Source organism: Protopterus annectens, chromosome 6.part0, assembly GCF_019279795.1.
Source record: "Protopterus annectens isolate FY-2018-M chromosome 6.part0, PAN1.0, whole genome shotgun sequence".
Lineage (NCBI taxonomy): Eukaryota > Metazoa > Chordata > Ceratodontiformes > Protopteridae > Protopterus > Protopterus annectens.
In genome coordinates this window covers 602,586,750-602,611,169 of record NC_056737.1, presented here as the reverse complement: position 1 = coordinate 602,611,169, position 24,420 = coordinate 602,586,750, and the positions used below count along the sequence as shown (strand labels likewise).

At 39.7% G+C, this 24,420-nt stretch overlaps 1 protein-coding gene across 3 annotated transcripts in view; it reads left to right on the top strand.

The window, feature by feature from the left end:
- TOGARAM1 (TOG array regulator of axonemal microtubules 1) overlaps nucleotides 1–24,420 on the top strand; it is a 1,826,974-nt gene that overhangs the window by 279,540 nt on the left and 1,523,014 nt on the right. For all 3 annotated transcript variants that reach the window (XM_044074274.1, XM_044074275.1, XM_044074273.1), the window contains exon 3: nucleotides 18,431–18,562. In XM_044074274.1, coding sequence (XP_043930209.1) covers nucleotides 18,431–18,562 — 132 coding nt within the window. The remainder of the gene's footprint in view (nucleotides 1–18,430; nucleotides 18,563–24,420) is intronic.

Sequence of the window (24,420 nt, the reverse complement as noted above, 5' to 3'; positions counted from 1 at the left end):
TTATTTGTTTGTTGTCTCAACAGTTTCCACTGCTGTAAACATAGCAGTTATCACTGAAGTGTATGTCCTTTGTTGATATTTCATTGTTTACGTGTGTATGCATTTGTGTGTGTGTGTGTGTGTGTGTGTGTGTGTGTGTGTGTGTGTGTGTGTGTGTGTGTGTAGATATATATATATATATATATGTGTGTGTGTGTGCGTATATATATATATTTACATGTGTATATATATATGTGTGTGTGTATCTACGTATACGTGTGTGTATATCTGAGTTGGGAATTTCTGGTTAAAGGCTTATAGTGCCTGCATATTTGAACTGCTTCTTACTGTAATTGGTACACCTTGTTTGCTGTAGCATAGACTAGATCCAGGCCTGCTGAATCTAGCTTTGTTTGTATGCTTGTTGTTTGTTTGCTTGTTATTACCCTGAAAAGCGGCTTTTCAGTGCTTCTGTGGATCCCTAGTGATATCTGCATTGCTTACTGTATGTATTTCCTTGTTTCACTTGAAAGAAAGTTACTGTTTGTCATTTTTGCATTTAAGTTATCTGTAACACATTGCATTTAAGTTACCTGGCACTTGCTCACTAAAGCAATTATATAAGTCAGCACTAAAAAAATTAAAAGCACTACACCCTCACAAACTCCCCTTGAGTACCTTGTTCTCCATTGGCCCTTTTTTTCAGTTATAAAGGAATTCCCAATACTATTCTAGCATGTCCAAAGGTCAGTTGTCAATCTCCTCTCCGGTCCAGCTGGTGAATCTGGGAATCTTGAGGCAATGTTACAACTGCCTCATGTACACAGACAACCCTCTCCTCCTCCCAACAAATTCCAACACATGTGAGAGATGCAACCATATAGCCAAACTGGAGGCTAAGCTCTCTCAACTCAGTACTGGCGTAACCAGTCAGGAGGAGAAGGAAGCCACACTCACTACAATTATATAACAAACCAAACACATAAACACACAAAAACATACTCGGAGGCTCTAAATAAAAATCTGCCTAAGCAGCAGAGACCTCCAAAGCAGACACCCAAGCAACCGCTACCCCAAAACAAAACACGTGCAACACACAGCTCACAAAGCCAGTGTGCCGAACAATCACAGCCCTTAAGGCTAAACAGCACACCTGATACACTTGTAATAGGTGACTCCAGGCTGAACAAGGAGAAGGTCACGATGAGCTGCCTGATCCGCCACATAACACAAGCACTCAGGTCACTCCAAGGCAAGTACAAAATATGCTCGGTCATTGTCCATGCTGGTGTGAATGACCTTCCTGGACTACAATGAAAAGAGACATAGAGGAGCTCTCTGAGCATGTAGCCCAGGCGGTATGACCCTGACCTTGAGTAGCATCTTACCCTCACCAAGAATGATGCCACAATATGAAGACAAGATGATCAATTTCAACAATTGGCTTAAGTATTGGTGTCATTCAAAGGGGATCCAATGCCTGTCAGCCTGGGATGACATGCTCGACAATCCACGATGCTTCGCTAGGGACGGCTTGCACCTGTCACCCCTGGGCTTTTGGATATTGGCAAAGGCTCTTGCTACCCCCATAGTGCCTTTTTAGGCAAGGCTCAAAAGACAAACCCACCTCCATAGGTATCACAAGGGATAAGAAACTAAGAGTAATGCTACTCAACGCCAGAGGTCTAAACCTCAAGATGCACGCACTCGAAACTCTCCTTAGCATGGAGAACATCGATATCTGTGCAGTAACAGAAACCTGGTTCAAGGCTCTCGAGAGCACCCCAGCACTACCAGGTTATACCTCATACCATGCTTTTCGGCCCCAAAACTTGGACCGAACCACAAAAGGAGGGGGAGTATCAATATTCATCAAAGATACCCACACCTCCAGGTTGGTGGCACAGCACGAAGCATCAGAGACTATGTGCAACTAACAGTGGGTAAAACTGCCTTCCAGTTTATAGCCTGCTACAGACCAACCTCCCAAACCCAGGAACCCCACTCGGCCTTCCTGAGAACACTGGAAAATATGAAGGTCTCTCCAAACACCATTATATTGGGCGACTTCAACTACCCAAACATAGACTGGGAGCATTACTCTAGCTCCAACACCCTAGCCCAAAGGTTCCTAGAATTTATAAACTCAAATACTATGGAACAACTTGTTACCACTCCCACAAGAGGGGAAAACATACTGGACCTGATCATCACCGACATGGAGACTCTATGCTCCATACCAGAAGTGTATCCCTCACTGGTAAGATCAGACCATAAACTAATCTCACTGGATATTCACATCCCGACCCCACCCCCTGCCCAGAAAACCACAGTGAAAAACTTCTCTAAAGCAAATTTCACACTCCTCAAAACCGAGGTGGAATCCTCAAAACCGAGGTGGAATCCTTCAAAGCCCCCGGGCCTGTGGAAAATACTGCCCAGACCGCAGAATCCTTTGTAAACGCATTCTATGAACACCTTCAGGAATGCATGGATCATGCAATCCCAAATAAAACCAAGAGCCAATCCTCCAAAGGCAGACGTCCTGTCTGGTGGACCCCAGCCATAAACAAACTATACAGTAGAAGGAGGTAGCTACAACATGATGGAGCAAAATCCCAAAAAGGGAAGGCATCTCTGATCAGTATTAGCAAAAAACTACGGGCACTCATAAAATCATCTAAGGCCAGCTTCGAGAGAAAAATTGCACAGGACACTAAGGATAATCACAAGGCTTTCTTTAGTTATGTTAGGAACCTGGGTGGGAATTCCCAGATATGCTCAGAATTAGTCCAAAATGACAAAAAATACACCGAACCCACAGACATTGCCAACATCCTAGCTGACAGGTTCAGCACAAACCCCCCCCCCACCAAAAGGGCAAATATCTGTCCCAGCAGAGTGCTGCCCCCCTGACATCTCAGATGCTAAGGTAAGAGCCACCCTCTCCAAAGCAAAAAACACAGCATCAATGGGACCAGATGGTGTCCCGGGCTGCGTCCTACATGAACTCCAAGAAGAGCTAAACCCAAACATAAAACTACTGTTCAATCTCAGCCTTACTACAGGATATGTACCCAAAGACTGGTGTACAGCAACAGTGGTCCCTCTCCACAAAGATGGTGCCTCAACGGATCCTGGAAACTATCGCCCCATAAGCCTGACTAGCTTGGTCTGCAAAGCTATGGAAAGGATCATCATGGACCTCATAAATAAAGATATTGGGGACCTACAGACACTGGATCCTACCCAGTTCAGCTTTGTTAAGGGCAGATCCTGCCTCTTAAACCTGGTCGATTTCTTTGAAACAGTCACCAAGGCCATTGACGAGGGGAAGGTGGTCCACACAGCCTACGTGGACCTCGCAAAAGCCTTCGATACAATACCCCACTCTGGCATTATAGATAAGCTCACCAGCTTAAATATAAACCCCTATGTCACTAGATGGGTTGCAAACTGGCTCAAGGACAGAACCCACATGGTTAGAATTGCTGGAGCCATGTCAGACTCCAAACCAGTTACAAGTGGTGTCCCACAAGGCTCAGTCCTGGGACCTCTCTTGTTCGGTATATATTTCTCGGAGGTACAGGCCAACACAGAAGGACTGTGGCTGACCAAGTTCGCAGATGACTGCAAACTGGGCGCCATAATCGACTCTCCAGCCGACACAAGCATCCTCCAAAAGGGCCTCATAGAAACAGACAACTGGTGCCAGAGCCATGGCCTCAAGCTAAACGCTAAAAAGTGTATAGTCATCCCCTTTGGCAAAAACAAAGTGCCCACAAATTACCACATAGGTGGTAATCCATTAAGTACAGAAGAAGTAATTAGGGACCTGGGGACCCAAGTTGATAGCAATCTCTCATTTGACAACCACATGGCCAAAGTGGTTAGAAAAACATTTTATATAGCCCACCTAATCATGAAGGGATTCACATCTAGATCAGGGGAGGTCATTGAGCCTCTTTACTCATCCCTCATCAGGCCCATAATTGAGTACAATGCCCCTTTTGGAATGTACCTTACCAGACACCTGCAGCAACTGGAAAACCCCAAAAGTACCTCACCAAGAGGATCAAAGGGCTCAAACAGATGCCATATGCTGCTCGGTTAAAGAAACTCCAGCTAGAGCAGTGGCATACCGCCTGCTCAGAGGCGATCTGTGCCTGACGTATAAAGCAATGTCCAACCCAGAATTAATGGACATGCTGCACCTCAGAAAATCCAAATCCCATCGAGCCACGCGCTCGAGAGACTTGAACCTCAGCACTGAAATAAATAGGATATGCTGGAAGGACAGATTCATAACCCAGGGGCTCCCTTCACTCTGGAATAAAATCCCAGTCCAGGTTAGACAGAGTCCCTCATTGACTCTCTTCAAGAGGAATCTTGATGAGTGGATGAGAGATCATAGGTTCACCCCGGGGTATCACTTCTGTGTCACTGTTAGACAGAGGCACAGTATACTAACCTCGAAAAAGGGCATAGCAAAATTAATTTAAAATGGGTGGCGAAAGCCAAACACACTCTGGCTAGGCTTATAAATGCCCTAGGGCAGATAGCCTAGTATGAACCTATATATATAAAATGATTGATAATGCTACAAGAATGTCAGTAAATAATCGTTGACCTACCAAGAGTGTAGACAGACAAATTATTTACACAGTGCACCAGATACATAATTTACATATTTTTATCTCACTCTTTATCTGGGTTGTACCATTTAATTGAAAATCTGTTAGCCGTGGACCCTCATCAATTTGTCTTTGTCAAAGGAAGATCCTGCCTCTGACCTCATTAATTTATTTGAAAAAGTCACAAAAGCAGTGTGTAGTGGCTAGGAAGTACATGCATTATATCTGGAATTGGCCAAGCCCTCTGACACTATTTCTCATGCAGGCTTTATAGACAGACTTGTAATCTGAACATAAATCTGTTATGCAGTGGATAGCTAACTTGCTGTCTGACAGAACCCATGAGGTTAGAGTCAAAGGTGCCACTTCTGAAAGAAAAAGTTACTGTTGGTGAAACACAAGGTTCAGTGTTATTCAATTTTCTGTTTGGCATTTATTTTTCAGGCATTTAGACCAGGACTTCTGACGTCTGGCTATCAAAGTATGCAGATGGTTGTAAATTGGGTGCTGTTATTCACTCTTCTACTGACTCACATTTGCTGCAACATGGGTTAGACCTTGTTAACTGTTAGTGCAAGGACAATGGACTCAAATTAAATATGAAAAAATACAAGTTAATTTTTTAACAAGAAACATCTTTATTAAATTATGTATGACATAGATAATCTTACATTTATATAAATAAAAATAAACCATACTGACATGGTCTCAGTTGCAAACATTATACATTACAAACACTGCCAACACAACTGTAGCTGCAAACATTATATATCACTTATACTATAGCCTGTCATTGTCATTCAAGCATTACATAGCTCATTCAATTCCTGCCTTCTTTTAAACCTCATTTCTTCTCTGGATGTATTGATCCCACACTTGCCATTTTTTCCTATGAAATTTGCTCCTACCCTTTTCTAAAGATCACAATTCCAGTTGTTTTATCTCTGTTAATATCTTTGCTACTTCTAGTAAAGGTGGCTTAGACTTTGTTTCAATTTTCTAATAATTGCTTTTTTAGCAGCCATCATAATTAGACTCAACAAAGCCTTACTATATCTAGACATTTCCAGTTCTGTATCATAATTCAAAAAAAAAAAATTCCTTCATTACACCAATTTGTTCACCCAGCATCTCTGATAGAGCAGTCTGCAGGGAATCCTTAATGTCTGACAACTCATTACACTCCCAGAAAATATGTTCCAAGTTAACTCTTTCTTCCCCATCACACCTTCAACATTTGCTGTCTACATGAGGAAACATTCTTTGGAGTCTACTTGGGGTATAAAAGTACCTGTATAAACACTTCCAAGCAAAGATCCTAAATCTTTTAGACTTTGTTGCTTATTTTGGAGACATATTTATATCCCCCCTTTGTTTCTTTGTGAATTGCTTATCCAGTCTCTTCCCAAACCTTGCACACCACCTCTGATTGATTCTTATAGTTATCATGCAATATTTGATGTTGTTGCATCTTTCGGCTCATTAGGGGTCACCATAGCAGAACTCCGGTCCGCTAATGATTGACAGAAGATTTTTACGTACAGAGTTTCCAGCCCTGACGCACAACCTTCAACGAAGGTGCGCCCATTCACGCACATCTCCACACAGAAGATGCTTTAGCTGAGAATCGAACAGGACACCGTCTTACTGTGAGGCGACAACGCTACCGCAGCACCACCATGCTGTGCTAATTATTCCTTTCTTAACTGCAACTTCTGTTCTAGATTCTGCTAAAAACTCTACCAGTGGTCTTTCATTTTAGAACCTCCTTATTTATTTCTTTTTGCCTATACTCTGATATCAGTTCTTGGTAAGGAAAGCAATCTCTAACCTGTAGTCCAAATAAATTCTTGGCATCTTGCCATTTTATTACCTTTCCCTTTTTAGTTATTTGCTCCCAATGCATTGGATCCTTTGCTAGTTTACTCAAATAAATTCCAGCCCCCTCTTGCCTATTGGCTGTATCCCAAATGGCAGTTATCCCTATATACAGAATCTCCTTTCTCCATTCCTGTGTTGGCTTAGTTCTTAGAATACTTTCTGCTACTTTATGAATATAATATTCTGAATGACTGTTGTTATTCTCCTTAAAGGTCTGCATCCAAAATACCAGTCACTCCTTGTTTCTTGAGATTCACCCATGTTTCATCATCATCTCTTTCTACTCTGAATTATAGTTTTCTGCTTGTGCTGTATATAGGAGCCTTAACTATGTTGCTCTGAAATATCCCTGCAAATCGGGTAATCCCAATCTGCTCCGTTTTTTTTGGAAGAATACACTTGCTGTCTTCTCCTCACAAATAAAATCACTCAGCTATTTATTAATTGCTGTCCAGAACTTTTCCTCTGGTTGATAAAAATATGCCTGACCTGTGTATAAGACTAAAGGGACTAAAAGCATTTTAACTGCTTGTATCTCACTATCGATATCCACATAACAGAGCTTCCATTGTCTCAGTTATTGTATTATCTTCCCACATATCCTTGCCTACCACACTGGAATCAGTTTTAATCCATGCTCCTAAATACTTCATTTTAACATGTCCCCATAAATATGGATATTGCTGAACCAGTTCATATGTAGGTACATAATTTACTGCTATTGCCTTTGTTTAAGCTTCATTAATTTTGTATCCCAAAAAGGTTTGAAACTGTCTCAGTATGTTCCACAGCACTGTAATGTCCCTTTCTGGTTTTGTCAGTTATAAAATAATGTCATCTGCAAATAGAACCAGCTTTTCTTGACTACATACCAATTATATCCTTGAATTCCTGTGTCCCTTATTTTCTTTGCCATTGGTTTAAATATAATGCAATTAAAGGGGAGAGGGGACACCCCTGTGTCCTACCTGGTTCCTGTGCTCGAGCAGAGATTATCATAGAGGACCCCACCCACTTTAATGTTTGGCTTGGATCCCTTGTATATGCTCCTAATCAACCTTATAATTTTATCAGGTATCCTGTAGAAGTATTAGAAATATTTTGGAAATTCTATGAAAGTCTTTATAAAGCAGAGAAATATGGAAATCAAGAAAAGGTGCAAATGGAAAGACTGATGGACAGATTGAAAAGGATTCATTTATGGCAGCTAAGGATATGTGAGAAGAGACTAAACAAAAGATCATAGAACTAGAAGAGCTTGCCTGTGAATATGGATAGCAAGACACAAGCCGTAAAATGTTTTTAGGCACTTTAGTTTTATACACTGGTCAGGAATATTTGCATCAACCCAAGGAAGCATTGTGGACATTAATTAATAAAGAATTGAGGGATTATATTTGGGAGAGGAAGAAGACAATGAGTCACATGGGATAAGTTGATTGTCCGAACAGGACAAGAAGCTTTAGGATTACTTGATTTGAAGGGATATTTTAGAGCTACACATTTAAGGCTCTTATACATATCACAAGCAGAAAGCTTCATAGTGGAAATAGATGATGAAGATGAAGCAGGTGAGTAATTCAGGAAATAAGGAAATAGTGGAATTCTGGATGTAGATCTTAAAGAGAATAACAACTGCACACAGAATTATATTCATAAAGTAGCAGAAAGCACACTAAGAACTAATCTACCACTGGAATGGATAAAGGAGAGTTTGACAGTAAGAATGACTGTAATTAGGAATACAGAGAATAGACTAAAGGGGGCTGGAATTTTGCTGGCAAAGGGACCAAAGTATTGGTAACAAATGATTAGAGAAGGAAAAGTAATAGAATTGGAAGAGGCCAATAAGACATTTGGATTGTAGGGTTGTGATTGCCTTCCTTATCAGGGATTGATATCAGAGTATAGACAGCCGTAATTGAAAGACCTGCTCTGGTTGAGTTTTTAATTGAATCTAGAAGAGAAGTTGTTGTTAAAAAAGGGTAATTAGTGGGACATATAAAATATTGCATGATAACTATAGGAATCAATCAGAAGAGGTCAGAAAAGATTGGTAAGAGAGATTAGATATGCAGTTCACAAAGAAACAATGGGAGGACATATGTATGGCTCCCAAATATGCAACAAAATCTAGAAGATTTAGGAGCTTTGCCTGGAAGTGTTTGCACAGAAACTCTTAAACCCCAATCAGCATACTTCTCCAACATCTTATCACAAGATATCCCGATAAAGCCTAAATATTGGGGGACAAATACCCAAACAATAGGGACACATTTTAGATATTGACCTTATAAACTTAGAAAGTTACTAGAATAATAGGACTTACGTAAGCTGCATTTTCTGAAAGATATGCAGTCTGAAACTCAAATGTATGTCATTATTTAGTGACTTCAATCCTCACTGATTTGCCAGAAAGTCACGACTTTTATAAGGAGCAGATGAAAAATATGAAGCAAAAATCTGGACATTCTGAAAAAAACCTGGAGAGTGAGAAGTATACCAGGCACACTCCAAAGAATTTTTTCTCAGGTAGATGCCAAATGTTGAAGGAATGGGGAAGAAGGAGGTATTTGGGAACATATGTTTTGGGAGCATAATGAGTTAGCAGACTTTAAAATTTTCCTACACAGTACTTTTTCAGGAATACTGGACAAGCAAATGAGTGTAACTAAGGAAATTATTTTTTTGAGTTGGGATACAGGATCTGAATTGCCTAAACACAGTCAAGTCTTGTTAAGTTTAATTCTGGTGTCTGCCAAAAAAAGCAATTGCGATAAAATGGAAATCAAAATCTAAACCAACTATACTTGAAATAGTGAATATTGTTACGGAGATAAGAGAGCACAAAATGGGATCTTTGGAAAGACATTTGGAGTAAGGGAGTAAATTACATAGAAATAACTAGAAACTATGGGAACAATAGATGCAGAAAAATGTTTCAGAAGAGGAATGCACTCTAAGAGAAGGCAGGAATTGAATAATTTATGCAGTATAGATATTGTAGGATGTAAAATATACGTGATGTATAATGTTTGTAAATGTGAACTTGTTAATATGGTTTGATTACTTTTCTATAAGTCTAAGTCTGCCTATGTCACAAGCAATAATTTAATAAAGGTGTTTAAAAAAGATTCCTTGCAAACAGGTGGGACTCTGCCTGTATGCCTTTTCACTGTTATCCAACAGTAGGTGTTCATCATTATGATCCATCCTGCAGTAACCTAAGCTGTATAGGTTGTAGCCTTCATAGGATTTAACAGTCAGACCGCTTCCAAACCTTCACTGCACCATCCATGTACCCAAGTCATCATGGGCTGAGCTGACTAAAAATCATGTTTAGGTGACAAACCCTTCATAGTTTTCCTGCCACTGAAAAGATTACTCCTCTATGGGCTTTCGTGGATTGATGATCAGTTAATGCTGTTCCATTGCTAGGCAAGTTTCCTTTGGGAGGAAAAAAAAAACTTCCACTTTACTTTTTCTCATAGAAAACTTATTTTTTCTGTAAAATAATTACTTTTAAACTGGGAAAAGTGTTTTTGTTGACTGTCTTGAGGCTTCTGTATACTTTTAAATGGGAGAGCACCATTTTTTTTACTTTTGTGGTAAAAGGTTGTTAAAAACTTCTTTTTCTGTGGTGAAACTGTTGTTATTTTACTTTTTGGGGTGGGGTAAGTATTTTAATTGTTTTTTTTTTTTTTTTTTTTTTTTACTGCTGTTTACTTGCTTTATCGGCTATTGCTGCCAAGCATCTTTGGGAATTGAGCAGTATTTTTGGCTCGACCTTGGAACAATGTCCTTGGATGGATCTTCCAGACACAAAAGTAAAAGGATTGTTAAGCAGCCTTTACCATCACAGCAGGCTAGTATATTTTGCCTGAGCTACAGGTGGGAGAGTTTGCCGTGGTCAAAGCTTGTTCCTCAGACAACTCATCTTTTTCTTTGGATCCCTCTGGTATAGTCCATACTGCTACCATTGGCCAAAGGTTAAACACATCCTTTGCAGATGTTGGATCTCTTTAGCGGATGAGGGAGAGCCACTCAGTCCTGGGAGAAGAGCAATGAAAGTGCCTTTGTTTGGTCAGAATGCTGTGCCCATTCCTGGGGAAGTTGTTACTGGCAATACTAAGTCTTTTTCTATATTGATTCCTGTCAAAAAGAAACAGAAAACTAAACATTTGTCTTCTTCTTAATCAGTTAAACTGGACAGGAGTAATTTGTTTGACCTAGCTCAGGTTGTAGTGCAAGATCTTGACCCTTCTTATAATGCTATTTCTGGGAAGAGAAAAAGGGATTCCTCTTTCCCTGAAGAGGTCCAAGGTATTGAACCTGTAGGCACTGTGAAGGGATGGATACCATTTTTCTCTTCAGTTTTCTGATTCAGATTCGTGGGAGACTGTGGTATCTAATTCTCCCTGTAAATGATTCTTTCTCTCAAACTATTTCCAGGATGAATCAGTATTTTATGTGGGGAAACAGTGAAGTTTGTCATTTCCTCAGAAAATATTATGATGTGTTGCAGCTGAAATTTACAGAACTTTCACATTCACACATCCCTCTATTTCTGTCTGCCTTGGAGGATATTTTTATCAGAGCCTGTAATATCCCTGACAGTCAGTCTGCTGCCCCTAAAAAAGCAGATAGATTATATATAAAGTTATCTTGTCTATTTTTCTTTTATAAAATAATCCCAGGCTTGATCTTTCAGCCATTGCTTTAGTAAATCCAGCTGCTACTAAACATTAATTTTCATTCCTTTCCTTCTGAAAAGGATGGGAAGGCTTTTGAAAAGTTTGGGCAAACAGAGTATGCTTTTGCAACTTCAATTTTCAGAATTCTCATTTGTCAGACTTACACAGTGAAGTTTGCCCTGGACAATTATGAAAGAATAAGGAATGTTTTGGTATCAGTTTCCTCTTGTGAGGAAAAATCTGCTTTGTGCAGTTTGATTTCTTCAGTTTCCCAAATTAATACTCAGTGTTTAAAATGTGTCTTTGACTCTGGATACTACTTCCAGGGCTGCTGTCACTGGAACTGTTTTGAGGAGGTTTGCATAGCTGTATTCTGAGAACCTCCCAGAGGATGTCAAGAATGAAATTTTGAATTCTCCCTTGGAAAGATATCTAGTTGTTGGGCCTTCTGCTGGAAAAGCTGTCAGAAAGTATAAGAGGAGACAGGTGATTCTGGGAGTCTGTCAGATTATTCATCCCTTTTCTGCGTTTTCCAAGGGGTTCTCTGCTCCCTCATCTAACTGTAGCAAAAAAAACAAAAATAAACAGCCCCAGCAGAATGTTGGTAAGCAGACATTTGAAAAGCAATAGCAGGGAGGTTTCAAAAAGAAAGCAGGAATACCCCAGAACAAAGGGGGTGTCCAGTAAGTTAGAATGACTACAAGAGGGACCTAGTCCTCCCTCCTCCAACTGTTGTAGTCCCTTAACCTCCCCCTCCCAAAAAATGTCTGAATCTCCATTTCCCGCTTTTTGGCTACAGATTGTTTCAGGCAGATGGGTCCTGAGTATCAAACTCTTCTATTTTCTTTCCTCTTGTCTTACAACACATGTTCTCTCAGGGAGTAATAGAAGTTGTACCGCCTCCTCGATCAGGAGACGGATTTTATTCAAGAACACTTCTGGTGCCAAAGATTATTGGAGACAAGTTCTAGGTCTTCCCTTCCTGAACCAGTTTATGATCGGGCCTAAATTCAAAACACTTTCATTTCACATCTTGTTACATCTTCTTCCTCATTTGAGTTTCTTAGTGAAATTAGTTTTAGTAAATGCATATCATCACATTCCTATTTATCCAGATTTCAGGAGTTTGTTATTCTTTTGTGTGTTTGGATCACATCCGTTCTCTGCCTTATTCTTTAGGTTATCCACTGGTCCAAGTGTGTTCAGAAAGTTTGTAGCTCCTGTGATAGCCCACCACCTATTGCAGAGCATCCGCACTCTCTGAATCATCTGTGGGACAATGGACCTCTTGAAAGGTTTACAAACAACACCACAGTCATGTGGTACATAAAGAAACAAGAGAACTGGATATTACCCCGTGTGCAGACTAGCCATGTTACCATGGGATATAGCTTTACAGCACATTCTTATTCCACAGGATTTTTACATCCTGTCAGGGCAAAATGGTGAGGCAAACACGTTGAGCTGGACCAGGGCAGACCCTCATGAAATGAAACTGAATCATGAGGATCTTATCCATCTGTAGGGAACACCTCAATTAGATCTTTTTGCCTCATCTCTAAACAATCATCTGTCAAAATTCTGTTCCAGGACTCCATAAAAGAAGGCCTGGAAGACAGATGCCTTTTCCTTTCAATCACCAGAAATGTTTCTGTATGCATTTCTACCATTTCCACTGATTTCAAGGATACTTCTGAATATCCAGAAAGATTCCTTAAAGGTCATTGTAGTGACTTCCTTCTGGCCCAGGCAGCAGTGGTTCTCCTTTCTTTTGGCCATGGCGAGGGGCAATTACCACAAGTTTCCTCATAGACTGGATTTACTCACACAAGATGTGGGGTGTTGTTACAGCCTGATCCCAAACAACTGTAGTTGTCTGAGTGGATGTTAATGCTTTAATACCTTTTAGGCACCTGTTTTTTGAGGATGTGCCACAAGTATTAGTGGAGGCAAGAAAAAGCCTGTTACTGTAAATTCATATGTTAGCAAATGGAAAAGGTTTTCTAGTGATGCCAACAAAAGAACCATCACCCATTCTGGGGTAGTGTTTCTCTGGTTTTACAGTGTTTGTGTGAGTTACTATTTTATGGGCTGTCTTACTGCTCTGTCAGGGTTTATTTGTCCACAATTTCATCAAGTCTGCAAATGGATTCCCCCTCTTTCACTGCACTTTCATGTTATTTTTTAAAGGGGTTCTGTATAAGACCCCTCCCACAAAACCAGTGGCTTCACCTTGGGATTTAATTTTGTGTTAGAAAGATGAACACTTGCTTAATTTGAATCAGCTCTTTGGGCTGACCTGAGGTTTATAACATGAAAACGGTTTTATTCATTGCTCTGACTTCTGCAAGAAGAGTATCTGACTTGCAAGCTCTTAAGGTGGTTGAGCAGTTACTCATTATTCACAAAGATAGGGATTCTTTGAGAACTAAGCCTTCATATGCTCATTATATTTATCACTGCTGCAGTAACCGTAGCTATATGGATTATATCCTGCCAAGGATTTAACAGCCGATCACCTTCCAAAGCTTCGGGGCACCTTCCATGCTCCCAAACAGTCAAGCAGCTCAAGCTGAGCTGAGTAAAAGACAAGTTTGGGACCAAGCACAAAAAACAAGAACCAATGATAAACAGCACAAAAGGAACTCCAAAAAAGATGCAAAAAGCACCAAACCAGTAGCGAAGACAAAAACGCCTTTATTCACGGTGAAGTTCAATAAAATTGAGCACTTTTGTGAGAGTATAACAAAGACTTCTTCAGAATCATGACAAGTTTGGGCACAAAGCCCTTCAAAGGTTTAATGCTGTTGAAGAATACACTCCTATGAGGCATTTGAAGATTGGCGATCAGCTTGTGCTTTCCTTTGCTGGGCAGATAAGTTCCCTTTGGAGATGAAACTTCCATTTTCTTAATTTTCTTGATGTTTTATTATTTTCCTCTTCAGGAGAGTTATTTTAAAACAAGCATTTTGTTTTAATAGACTGTCTCAAAACTATAATGTGTTTTTAAAAGAGCATTCATTTTTTCTGTCAGTTTAAAAGTAGTGTAAAGTAACTGAAAACTTTTTTCTGTGGAGACAATTAGTTTATTTTTCTTTTGTGGGTCAGGCATGTTGTTTTAAAGTGCTTTTTTCTGTGTTTTTTGATAAAAAGTAACTTTTATGGATTGGTAGTGTTTACTGGCAATTGCTGTTTGCCTTCCCCTGGAAAGAGGCACCGTTTTCAGGTTAACCATGGAAGAGACTTGGGGTCCTATGGTCGGTCCTCCCAGCCACAAAAAGAAAAACATGGAACAAAAACAGCCTTTGCTACTGTGATGCCCCTGCACTGGCCCAGTACTCAAGGAGCCTCAATCCTCACTACTGGCAAAAGTGGGGTTTCTCCCTCTTTCTCCAGATCCCCAGTAAGACTCCCCACTGGCACAGCTATAGGGTTGAGACCAAGCCAAAACCTCCAGCACCGTCTCTGTCCAACCAGTGCTTTGTGTCCCTGACCAAGTAGCTGACGCACACACACTTTAATTCTTATTTTATTATTGTAAATCAGTATATACACACACACATACACACACATACACACACACACACACATGGGAAAGGCTGGCACAGGTTTACTAGCTATGCCCCCTTCTGCCCGGACTATAAGTTAGTTCCAGCTGCCACCAGCCAACTCTTTGCCAGCTACTCTAAGGCCCTTAACAAAGGGTGTCCAATCCTACTGTGTAATGTTACTAACAATCCAAATGGTAGTCTGACCAAGAGCAAAGCTATTTAGGAGTGACCTGTATAGTGTCACCAAATAGATATGCAAGTACTTTAAGAGGTTAAATATGTCTCACAGATATCGGCCACACAGATATGTTTAAATATTTTTAATAATAAATAGTAAAAGAACAAGACAATACTCAGTAAGTAATCAGTTACATCAGAGTTCAAAATCACAGGAAATATTTAAAACAACATTGTAGGAAAGTCTCAAATAAATAAAGAAAACATCTAAACTATACTTTACTATATTCCTATCTGAATCTAAAAAGAGTTACTATACCCTAAAAACTTACTTACAGCAAGGCAACTGCAGAAGGTGGTGATGAATGGATGTTTCTAGAACAAAGACAAGATACAAAATGCACAATCTCTCTCTGAGAGAGTTCTTAAATTAATATCCAATATTACTGCTGGGTTAGCTTGGATGACATCACTTTTTGTCACCTGACTTTCATTTCCCAAACTAAACCCCCATTGTCAGAAACTAACATCATTTTAGCATTTCTTTGTGAAAAATACATATCTCTCAGATGTTTACAGGTCCTGATAGTCATAAAACAAGAAAACACTTCTACATCTCAAACCTAGTAATTATCTCTGTTTCAGGACAATAAAAAAACTTCCAGCTCTAGTCATTATGTCTACTGTTGGACTGAAACTAACTTTTACAGCACAATCGTAAAACAATTTAATTTCAACAATTTTCTTGAAATTTTGCAAGTTAACTCTGTATGTTCTAGTTTCTAATGTTAAAACATATACATTTGCACAAGTATATAGTTAACATACATTTCTGTTTCCAGGAAGGTACACCGTGGACACATCCTTGAAGCTCAGTACTGTACAAACCCTGTTCAACATACACTTCTGTACAAGTAGTTTAATATACACACAACACACAGTTCCAGTACATTTGTAAGAGAAGCATATGAATCATGTTGATATTCACAGATGACACAAAATTCCAGATATCTGTGCTGGCAGTATCTCCTTCTGTCACACTTCTGTATAAATCATATTAATATTCACAAATGACATATAATTATTTGCAAAATTCCAGATAGCTGGGCTGGCAGTGTGACAGCTATCACAGCAAGGTAGCAATTTGCCTCAGCAACAGATGGGTGACTGCTGTTGCCATTTGTTTTACCTCAGACCACTCATGTTTGGCCCAGGATCCCTCTGGTGTAGCACCTACAGCCACTATAAGCCATTGGTTAGCCACGTCCCTTGCAGCTGTTGGGCTCCCATCAATGGGCAAGGGAGATCCACTCTCATCAGTCCTGGGAGAAGGAACAGGGAAGGTTTCCCTGTTGTGTCAGAATGCTGTGCCTATCCATGGGAAAGCAGCTGCTGCCATTAGTAACACAGTTGGACCACTTTTCTGCCAGTCTAAAAATGAGGGAGATAGAGTATTAGGATACTGCATACCTTATGTCCACAGACAATTTGGGTACTATCTTGACAGAACTAAATCTTTCAGATCTTTGGCTCAGTTGTTCATTTCTTGTGAAGGTAAGAAGAAAGGACAGGCTGTGTCAAATGGATTATTTCCAAATTGTTGGGTAAGGCTATTACCTTTTGTTATACTTACCATAACAAAACTATTGTAGGTAGGGTCAAAGCCCACTTTAACAGGGCCTTGTCTTCATTGGAAAATGTTGGATTATAGAAGTAGTCTAGAAGCTGCTACTTGGTCCTCTGTACATTCTTTTACAAAGTATACGTACTATAAGTTTGATTTTCCCAAGTCCATGTCAAGCTTTGCTAGGACCAGTCCCATCAGCTCATGGACTGTTCTTCCATCTCCCAAATGTAGTTAACTATGGTAATCTATTCATGTAGCCAGGATTACTGCAGCAGCAATCTGTATGATGAACATAGTACAGTTGTGTAAGTTGAACTTACCAAAACAATTGATGTTTTAATGATCACTGCTGCAGTAGCCACTCCATCTCTCCTTCTCCCTAGCTTTTTGGTGTGTTTTTTATGTCAGGGTGTGGACATTTATTTTATTTATTGTTCCTAGCATTGTCCATTCAAGACTCAGCCTCCCTCTCAGTTCTTCCAGGAAAGCTCTGAATGGCTTCAATCCCAAAGTCACCTTTTAATCAGCTTAGCTTAAGCTGCTTGACAGTTTAGATGCATGGAAGGTACCCTAAAGCTTTGGAAGCTGGCCAGCTGTTATATCCTTGGCAGAATATAACCCATATAGCTAAGGTTACTGCAGCAGTGATCATTTGTACATCTACTGTTATGGTAAGTTCATCTTGCACAATTGCACTTCATGCCTAAAGTGGTATCCAAGATTCCCTAAAGCCAAACTATCCATCTCCCTATCTTCTTTTCAGAACTTAAAATGAGGGGGAAATGATACATCAAACCTTGGATGTCCACAGACTACTCGGGTGCCATTTTGTCAGAATAAAATCTTTTAGAACTTCTGATCAGTTGTTCAGTTGTTGTGAAGGTTAGAAGGTGAGAAAAAAGGGCAACTTATGTCAAAATGGACCATTTTGAAAATAGTTGTGTCATGGTATTACTTTTTGTCATTCCACCACAACAAAACAGTTCCAGGGAGGATCTGGACTCTTGGCTTCATCTTTGGATTTTTGGAAAGGGTTGCATGCTCAAAGTATTTAGTCCTCTGTACATGCTTTTACAAGTACTATAAATTAGACTCCTTCTCCAGGTCTAGGACAGGCATTGCTAGGACCTTTCTCCTGGAGCTTCTGGACCTTCATTCTTCCTCCTACTCGTCGGTGAAATCATAGGTAATCTACCTATATAAGAATACTGCAGCAGTGTTTCAGTGAAGAACATAGTGCAGTTATGTAAGGAAAATTACAATAACAGATGTTCAAATGATCACTGCTGCAGTAGCCACTCCCTTCCTTCAAACTCTGTTTATTTTTTTCCATGTTTTTATGCAAGAGTATGGACCTCATTCTGTTGTTATGAATGCTCCGAAGGGCTTCACATGCATATCTGATTTTTAGTCCGCTCAATTCAAGCTGACTAAGGGTTTGGATGAGTTGAAGGTATCTTGAAAGCTTTGAAGTTGACCAGCCCATTTACCCTTACCAAGATACAACACAAATAGCTAATGCTACTCTAACATTGATCATTCAACCATCTATTTTTATGGTAAGTTTACTTACATAATTGTACTTTTTAGCGCTAGATCATTGCTACTGAAAACATGGCAGAATTGCATAGTAGTTGTTATAAAGATGTCTCTTCACTTTTAAAAATGAGTCATTGCAACTAGGGTGTAGAAATATGTTAATGAATGTTGAATATTAATAACTAGTGAGAATGTAATATTTTTTCATACCATATAAAGATAATTGTTTTAATAATAGTGCATTTAATGCTTTCAAAGAAATATATAGGAAGTGTTACAGACAAGCTTGAGGGTTACAGGAGAACATTCTACTTACTGCTAAATGTGTGGCTTTTGTTTTTAATCTAGGAAATGTGGAGACCTATCAGCCACGCATTTCAGGCAAGAAAGGACTGCTAGGATATTCACGAATGTATGCAAAAAGTGGAAGTGTGGATTCAGATCTGCAGTTTTTGGGAATTAGTCAATTTTCAGATAAAGGTATGATGACATAAGAGTGCAGTGGTAATGTGCATTATGCAGTGTATAATTTCATTGTGTGATTTTCTATATCCAGTTTTTGCCTCTGTGTAGCAGAGAACTAAAAAAAATGATATATGGCAAAGATGCAATATTTATATGCAAATAGTAACTTTAAGATATAAATACTTGTACTGTGTTGTGTTCCACATGCTATGGTATTCTAGCAAAGCACTGGATAGCCCTGCTGTTTATGCTGCTATTGTTTCATGGCTTCATCTTATTGTTTCCTTAGAGGTTTACTTTTAAAGAAAATCATTTTTGAAGAATATTTAATTTGTATTGAAGCCTTATGCATGGATCTGGCTTGATGTTTATCATATTGATCACTTCTGCAGTAGCCTTAGCTTTATGGGTTATATCCTGCCAAGGATACAATGTCCAGCCAGCTTTCAAAGGTTCAGGGCACCTTTCACATGCCCGAACTGTCAAGGAGCTTGAGCTGAGCTGACTAAAAGACAAGTTTAGGCTCAAAGCCCTTTAGAGTTTTACTGATGCAGAAGATTACGCTCCTCTGAGGCTTTTGAGGGTCAGTGATCGGCTTGTGCTTTCCTTTGCTGGGCAGGTAAGTTCCCCTTTGGAAAACCTTCCGTTTTCTTAAATGTATTGATATTTTAACACTTTCCTCTTCCGGAAAGTTATTTTAAAGCTAGAAATGTTGTGTTCTACTGGACTGTCTCAAGACTGTAACATACTTTTAAACAGAGCATTAATTTTTTTCTGTCAGTTTAAAAATAGTGTTAACTAACTGTAAACATATTTTCTATGGTGAAGTTGTGTTTAATTTTCCTTGCTCGGATTGACATAGTGTTTGAACGTGCTTTTTACTGTGTTTATTCTGTTAAAAAAAAAAACTTAATTTTTATGGACTGGTAGTTTTATCAGCATTTGCTGATTTGCTTGCCTCTCCCTGGAAGAGGTACCATTTTTGGATTCAGCTTGACCATGGAACAGACTATCAGTCCCTTGGCCAGCCTTTCTCCCAGTTACAAAAAGAAAAAGTTAAGCAAACAGCCTTTGCTAGCACAGCAGGCTAGCAGTTTGCCTTAGCCGCAGGTGGGTGACTCTGCTGTGGTCATTTGTTGTAGCTCAGACCACTCATCTTTTACCCCAGATCCCTATGGTCTAGTACTTACAGCCACTATGAACTGGGAGTTAGCCATGACTCCTGCGGCTGTTGGAGTCCTCTCATTGGACAAGGGAGAGCTACTGTTGTCAGTCCAGAGGGAGGGAACAGCGAATGTTTCCTTATTGCGTCAAATTGCTGCACCCATCCGATGGGCAGCAGCTGCTGCCATTAGTAACCCAGTTGGCCCCATTTTTCCTGTAAAAAAAAAAACAGAAATTCAAGCATGTATCTACTCCTTCTCAAATTCAAAATTACAAATCCAAACTGGATTGGCCCCAGAGTTTTGAGATTACCTACTTCCTTGTTAATAAAGTCCATAATGATTCTTGCAGATGAAGTTTGTGTCTGTATTTCCCAGGGTCAGTTGATGGGTCCCCCTTTGTGTAGAAGGATTACTGTTGCTGTCCTCCATTCTGCCAGAACAAAGCCAGTTCACAGACTATGGTTAAACAGGGATCCAATTAGGTCATCTAGGTCATGTTTAAAGTTGTTTGAAAGGCAACATGGGATGTTGTCTGGTCCCACTGATGCTGTTTTTGGTCTTTTAGAGCACTGAAATGACCTGCTCTCTTGAAGTAATAGGCTGAGGAATAGTGGCAGGTATACTTTGGGAGATGACTGGAGGGGACAGAGGGGTGACGTTTGCTCCGGATATGTCAGCTAGCAGGTTGGCTATTAACTCCGGTTGTGTATGGGTGGTGCTATCCACAACCAGTTTAGCACATAGCTGAGTATTCCCTTTTAGATTTTGGACATAGTTAAAGAATGTCTTGTGATTATCCTTAGCTAGGGAGGCTATGTTTGCTTTGTAATTAGTTTTGGAGGACTGAACAAGATCTTTAATTTGTTTAAGCTAGAGATGGATTTCTCCCTCTGCTGAGCCAATTCCCTCTTGTTTTTGGCCATTAGTTTCTTTCTCTTGTTGTATAGTGTGTTTATACTAGGGGTCCACCAGGGTGGCTTGTTTTTTTGGCAAGACCTGGTTTTAATCCCGTCAGGTACAGACGATTTATACAACTGCTTGTGGTTATACAGGGCATTGGTGTACACCTCTGTATAGGAGTCCATGTTGTCTGCATTCGAGGAGCTTTGAACGTCTTATACCATCACTTAGTAGGAGGTAATTTGTCTCTGAAAAATTCTTAAACGTTTTTGAACTTGATGGGGTATCTGGTCTTATAAGTACTTTGAACAAGACTGGTTTATGGTCCGATCTTACTAAGGAGGACATCAGATGGAGGGGTGCATTGCTCTCCCATGTTAGTTAGTACTGTGTCCAGGATATTTGAGCCTCTTGTGGGTGTGCTGATTAGCTGTTCCAGAGTGTTTGTATTGACAAAGTCTAAGAACCTCAGGGCCAGCATGTATGTGGTCATGAATGTTTCTCAGTCAATAGTAGGATAAATAGTAGGATAATTAAAATCGCCCATGAGTAAGGTGTTGGGCTGTATGGGAAGTGACTCCAGTAAGTCCAGGTATGCGGTATACTGTTCCTGTTTCATGATGGGTGACCTATATTTAGCTATGATATGTCAGGGGGCTCTTCCTATAATTAATTGGTTGCTCAAGAGAGTGATACTGTTTAACCAGTCTCGAGGTGTACTTATCCTTGATGAAAATGGATACACCTCATCTTTCGGTTCTTTCATGTTCAGTTTGTGATCTGAAAGTATGGAAGGCATTGTAGCCCTGCACAGTTGGGCTACTTTCCATACATTTGAGCCATGTCTCAGTGACTGTACAGATGTCAGCATTTTCCAGAGGAGTGTGGTTTCTTGTTTAGACTCCTAGCATTAAGCAGCAGTACCATGAGGTTATCTAGAGAGGATTTTGTTATGTTGGGAGGTTGGTTATTTTAAAAATGCCTAAAAAAAGGTGCAGTAGGGGTGGCTGATTCCTTTGGCATTATCTAAAAGCCTAGAGGAAACAGTTGCAGACCATCTCTGGCAAAGCAGCATGGCCTGTCTACCATGTCTTCCCAGGCTGGCAGCTATTGGATCCCCTTGGACTGACACCAGAAGCTAAGCTAATTGCTAAAGTGAATCATTTTTGTTTGTATTGTGGCATCATCCTTGGAGAAGGTAGAATTCTGCTTAAGGCTAGGCTTATACCTGCCTGTGATACATAATCTGTCTTCAGTAAGTACATAGCTAATTACTAGGCTATCTTTCTTAGTAGGCCATTCTAAGCCTAGACAATTTCCCTCTCGAGTGAATAATGATAAAATCACTGTTAAGCCACAGAGATAGGAGAATCTTCCAAGTTAGAATCTGTGGCAAAAAGCGTTTAATAAACAGATTAAAATCACAAAATCACGAAATAGCTGTTAGAGGACAAGTGCTTTCAGCAAACTGCCTTCTTCAGATCCATAAACAACCTTTAGAAACTGGAGAATAAGTAGATCCTTTCATCCAGTTAAGTTATTACATCATTTCCTGAGGCTGTTACCCTTAAGTAAGGGTTTTAAAAGGACCATGCCATTAAGTCTAGGCTTCTTATCTGCTCGCAGGTCTGCTATCCACCTCAGTTCTACTACTTCAGTTTGATTTTTAATATCCCCACATCTATTGCTAAAATCCACTTTTTCTAAACAGGAAAATAAGAATTGGTTAGTGGGATGTGTATGCACATGACATACTAAAGCATTTGTTCTAACATCCAGTCTTATATCACTATAGTGCCGCAAAAAAAAAATCCCTCTCAGAGGAGAGAATCAAACACTGGAGTAGTGATGGGACCAGTTTGTGCCCCCACATATGCAAATCTTGTTATGTTGGGATAGAAAAGGCAATATGTCCTTAATAGTACCTTTTCAAAATGCCTGCACTTATATGTGAGGTATTTGGATGACATCTTTATTTTGTGGGATGGTGACCCCAAGGGAATACCTAGATTCCTGGAGTACCATAATGATTGCACCACATATTTTAAATTTACACATGAGTGGAACCAAGACAGAATTAACTACCTGGATGTAACTGTGTCACACATCATTGGAGGATTTAAATCTAACATCCATAGGAAGGATACCTGGTGTAACAGCTATTTGCACTATGATAGTTGTAACCCCCAATTTCAAAAAAGAAACCTAGTTCAGGGTCAAGCTATTAGGATAGCTATGATGACATCTGACCGGAATGAACTGGAGACAGAATTAAATAAGCTTAAGGAAATGTTCAATAACAGGAGCTACCCTACTGAACTGGTCACCAAAATTTTGAAGGACGTTCTCAAAGGATGGGGTACCAAATACACCCCTCTTTTGGGGGTAGGGCTTGATACAGAAAACACTCAGGATTCAGAAAAAGAGTTTGATAAGGTATTTATTACGGAGCTTAACCATTTTCCCAAACCTTTGAGTGATATACTACAAGGTAATTAGAACATTTTTAAAATCAGTAAAGATCTAAGTGAAATAGTGGGCGACAAACTGAGGTTCACCTACAGGATAGGAAAGAATGTTAAGGAACTCCTTAAGGGTGATCGACTCAAAAATGGGGAAGTGGGAAGGGGGCAACACCTTGTGGAGCATGCAACTTCTGTTCCTACATCATTGGTACACAAAATCTAACCTTAGAAAATGGACTGCAGAGTAAAATCTTTTTCAAAAAAGGTAATTGAGCAACCTCCAAACTGATATATTTAGTAAAATGTGGGGGTTGCCCAAGTTTTTACATAGACAAAACTGAGAGGATGCTCAAAAATAGAATTTATGAGCACCTTTACGTCATAAGAACAAGAAAAGAAACTAGTGCCTTATATAAACACTCATGTGAGTGTGTCAGCTTTGGGGGCTTCAAGTTTGGTGTCTTGGATGTAATGAAAAAGAACCCAAGAGGAGGTGACTGGAAATTAACGTTAATAAAAAAGGAGTTGATGTGGCAACTTAGGTTAAAAACCACCTTCCCCCTTGGTCTGAATGAATATGTATCTGTTAAACCCATTTTAAGGGAAAGGGCAGCTATTATAGGATGAATGGAGACTTAAATAATATGTCTTGGTTATGTAATTTGAGGTACTATATGCATAAATGAAAAATTCATTTATTATTTTAACTTTCTAAAATGGTGGAAAATGACACTTAAGCTTGGTAAACGATGTTTTATTAACACTATATTTGTAATGTGAAAAACTATTTTATATGACACGTACTGCAAGGGGTTAATTAAGGAGGGTATTTAAGGAAGTGATGTGGAAGGCATTATTTGTCTGATGAAGTCTCTGTGGTGAGATGAAAGCGCTCACATTATTTTACTGTCTTTTTTTATATTTTAATAAATTCTTGAAGCTGTTTAGTTGCGACTGGAGTCCTTTCAATTTCAATGAACTATGTTGACTCAGTAGTCCATTCTTCAACATCCTTTAACTGCCCCAGTCAAGATCACACAGGTTTGCAAAAGGTATCTTCTTTGGTGGATTCATTTGAACAAACTCTCAGAAGGTCATCCTTTTGTTCTCCCCCTGCCCATGGCCACAGTGACCACAGACACCTCCCAACTGGGGTGGGGATGGACTACTTGGGAAGGACAGTCCAAGGTATGTGGTCTTCAGAAGATGCCAAGATACATATCAATGTCCCAAAAATGAGAGCAGTTCTCCTAGCATTGCAGGTCTTTCAAAACACTCTGCCATCTGGGACAATTGCCATTCAGACAGACAATATGGCAGTGGTTTGGTACATCAGCAAACA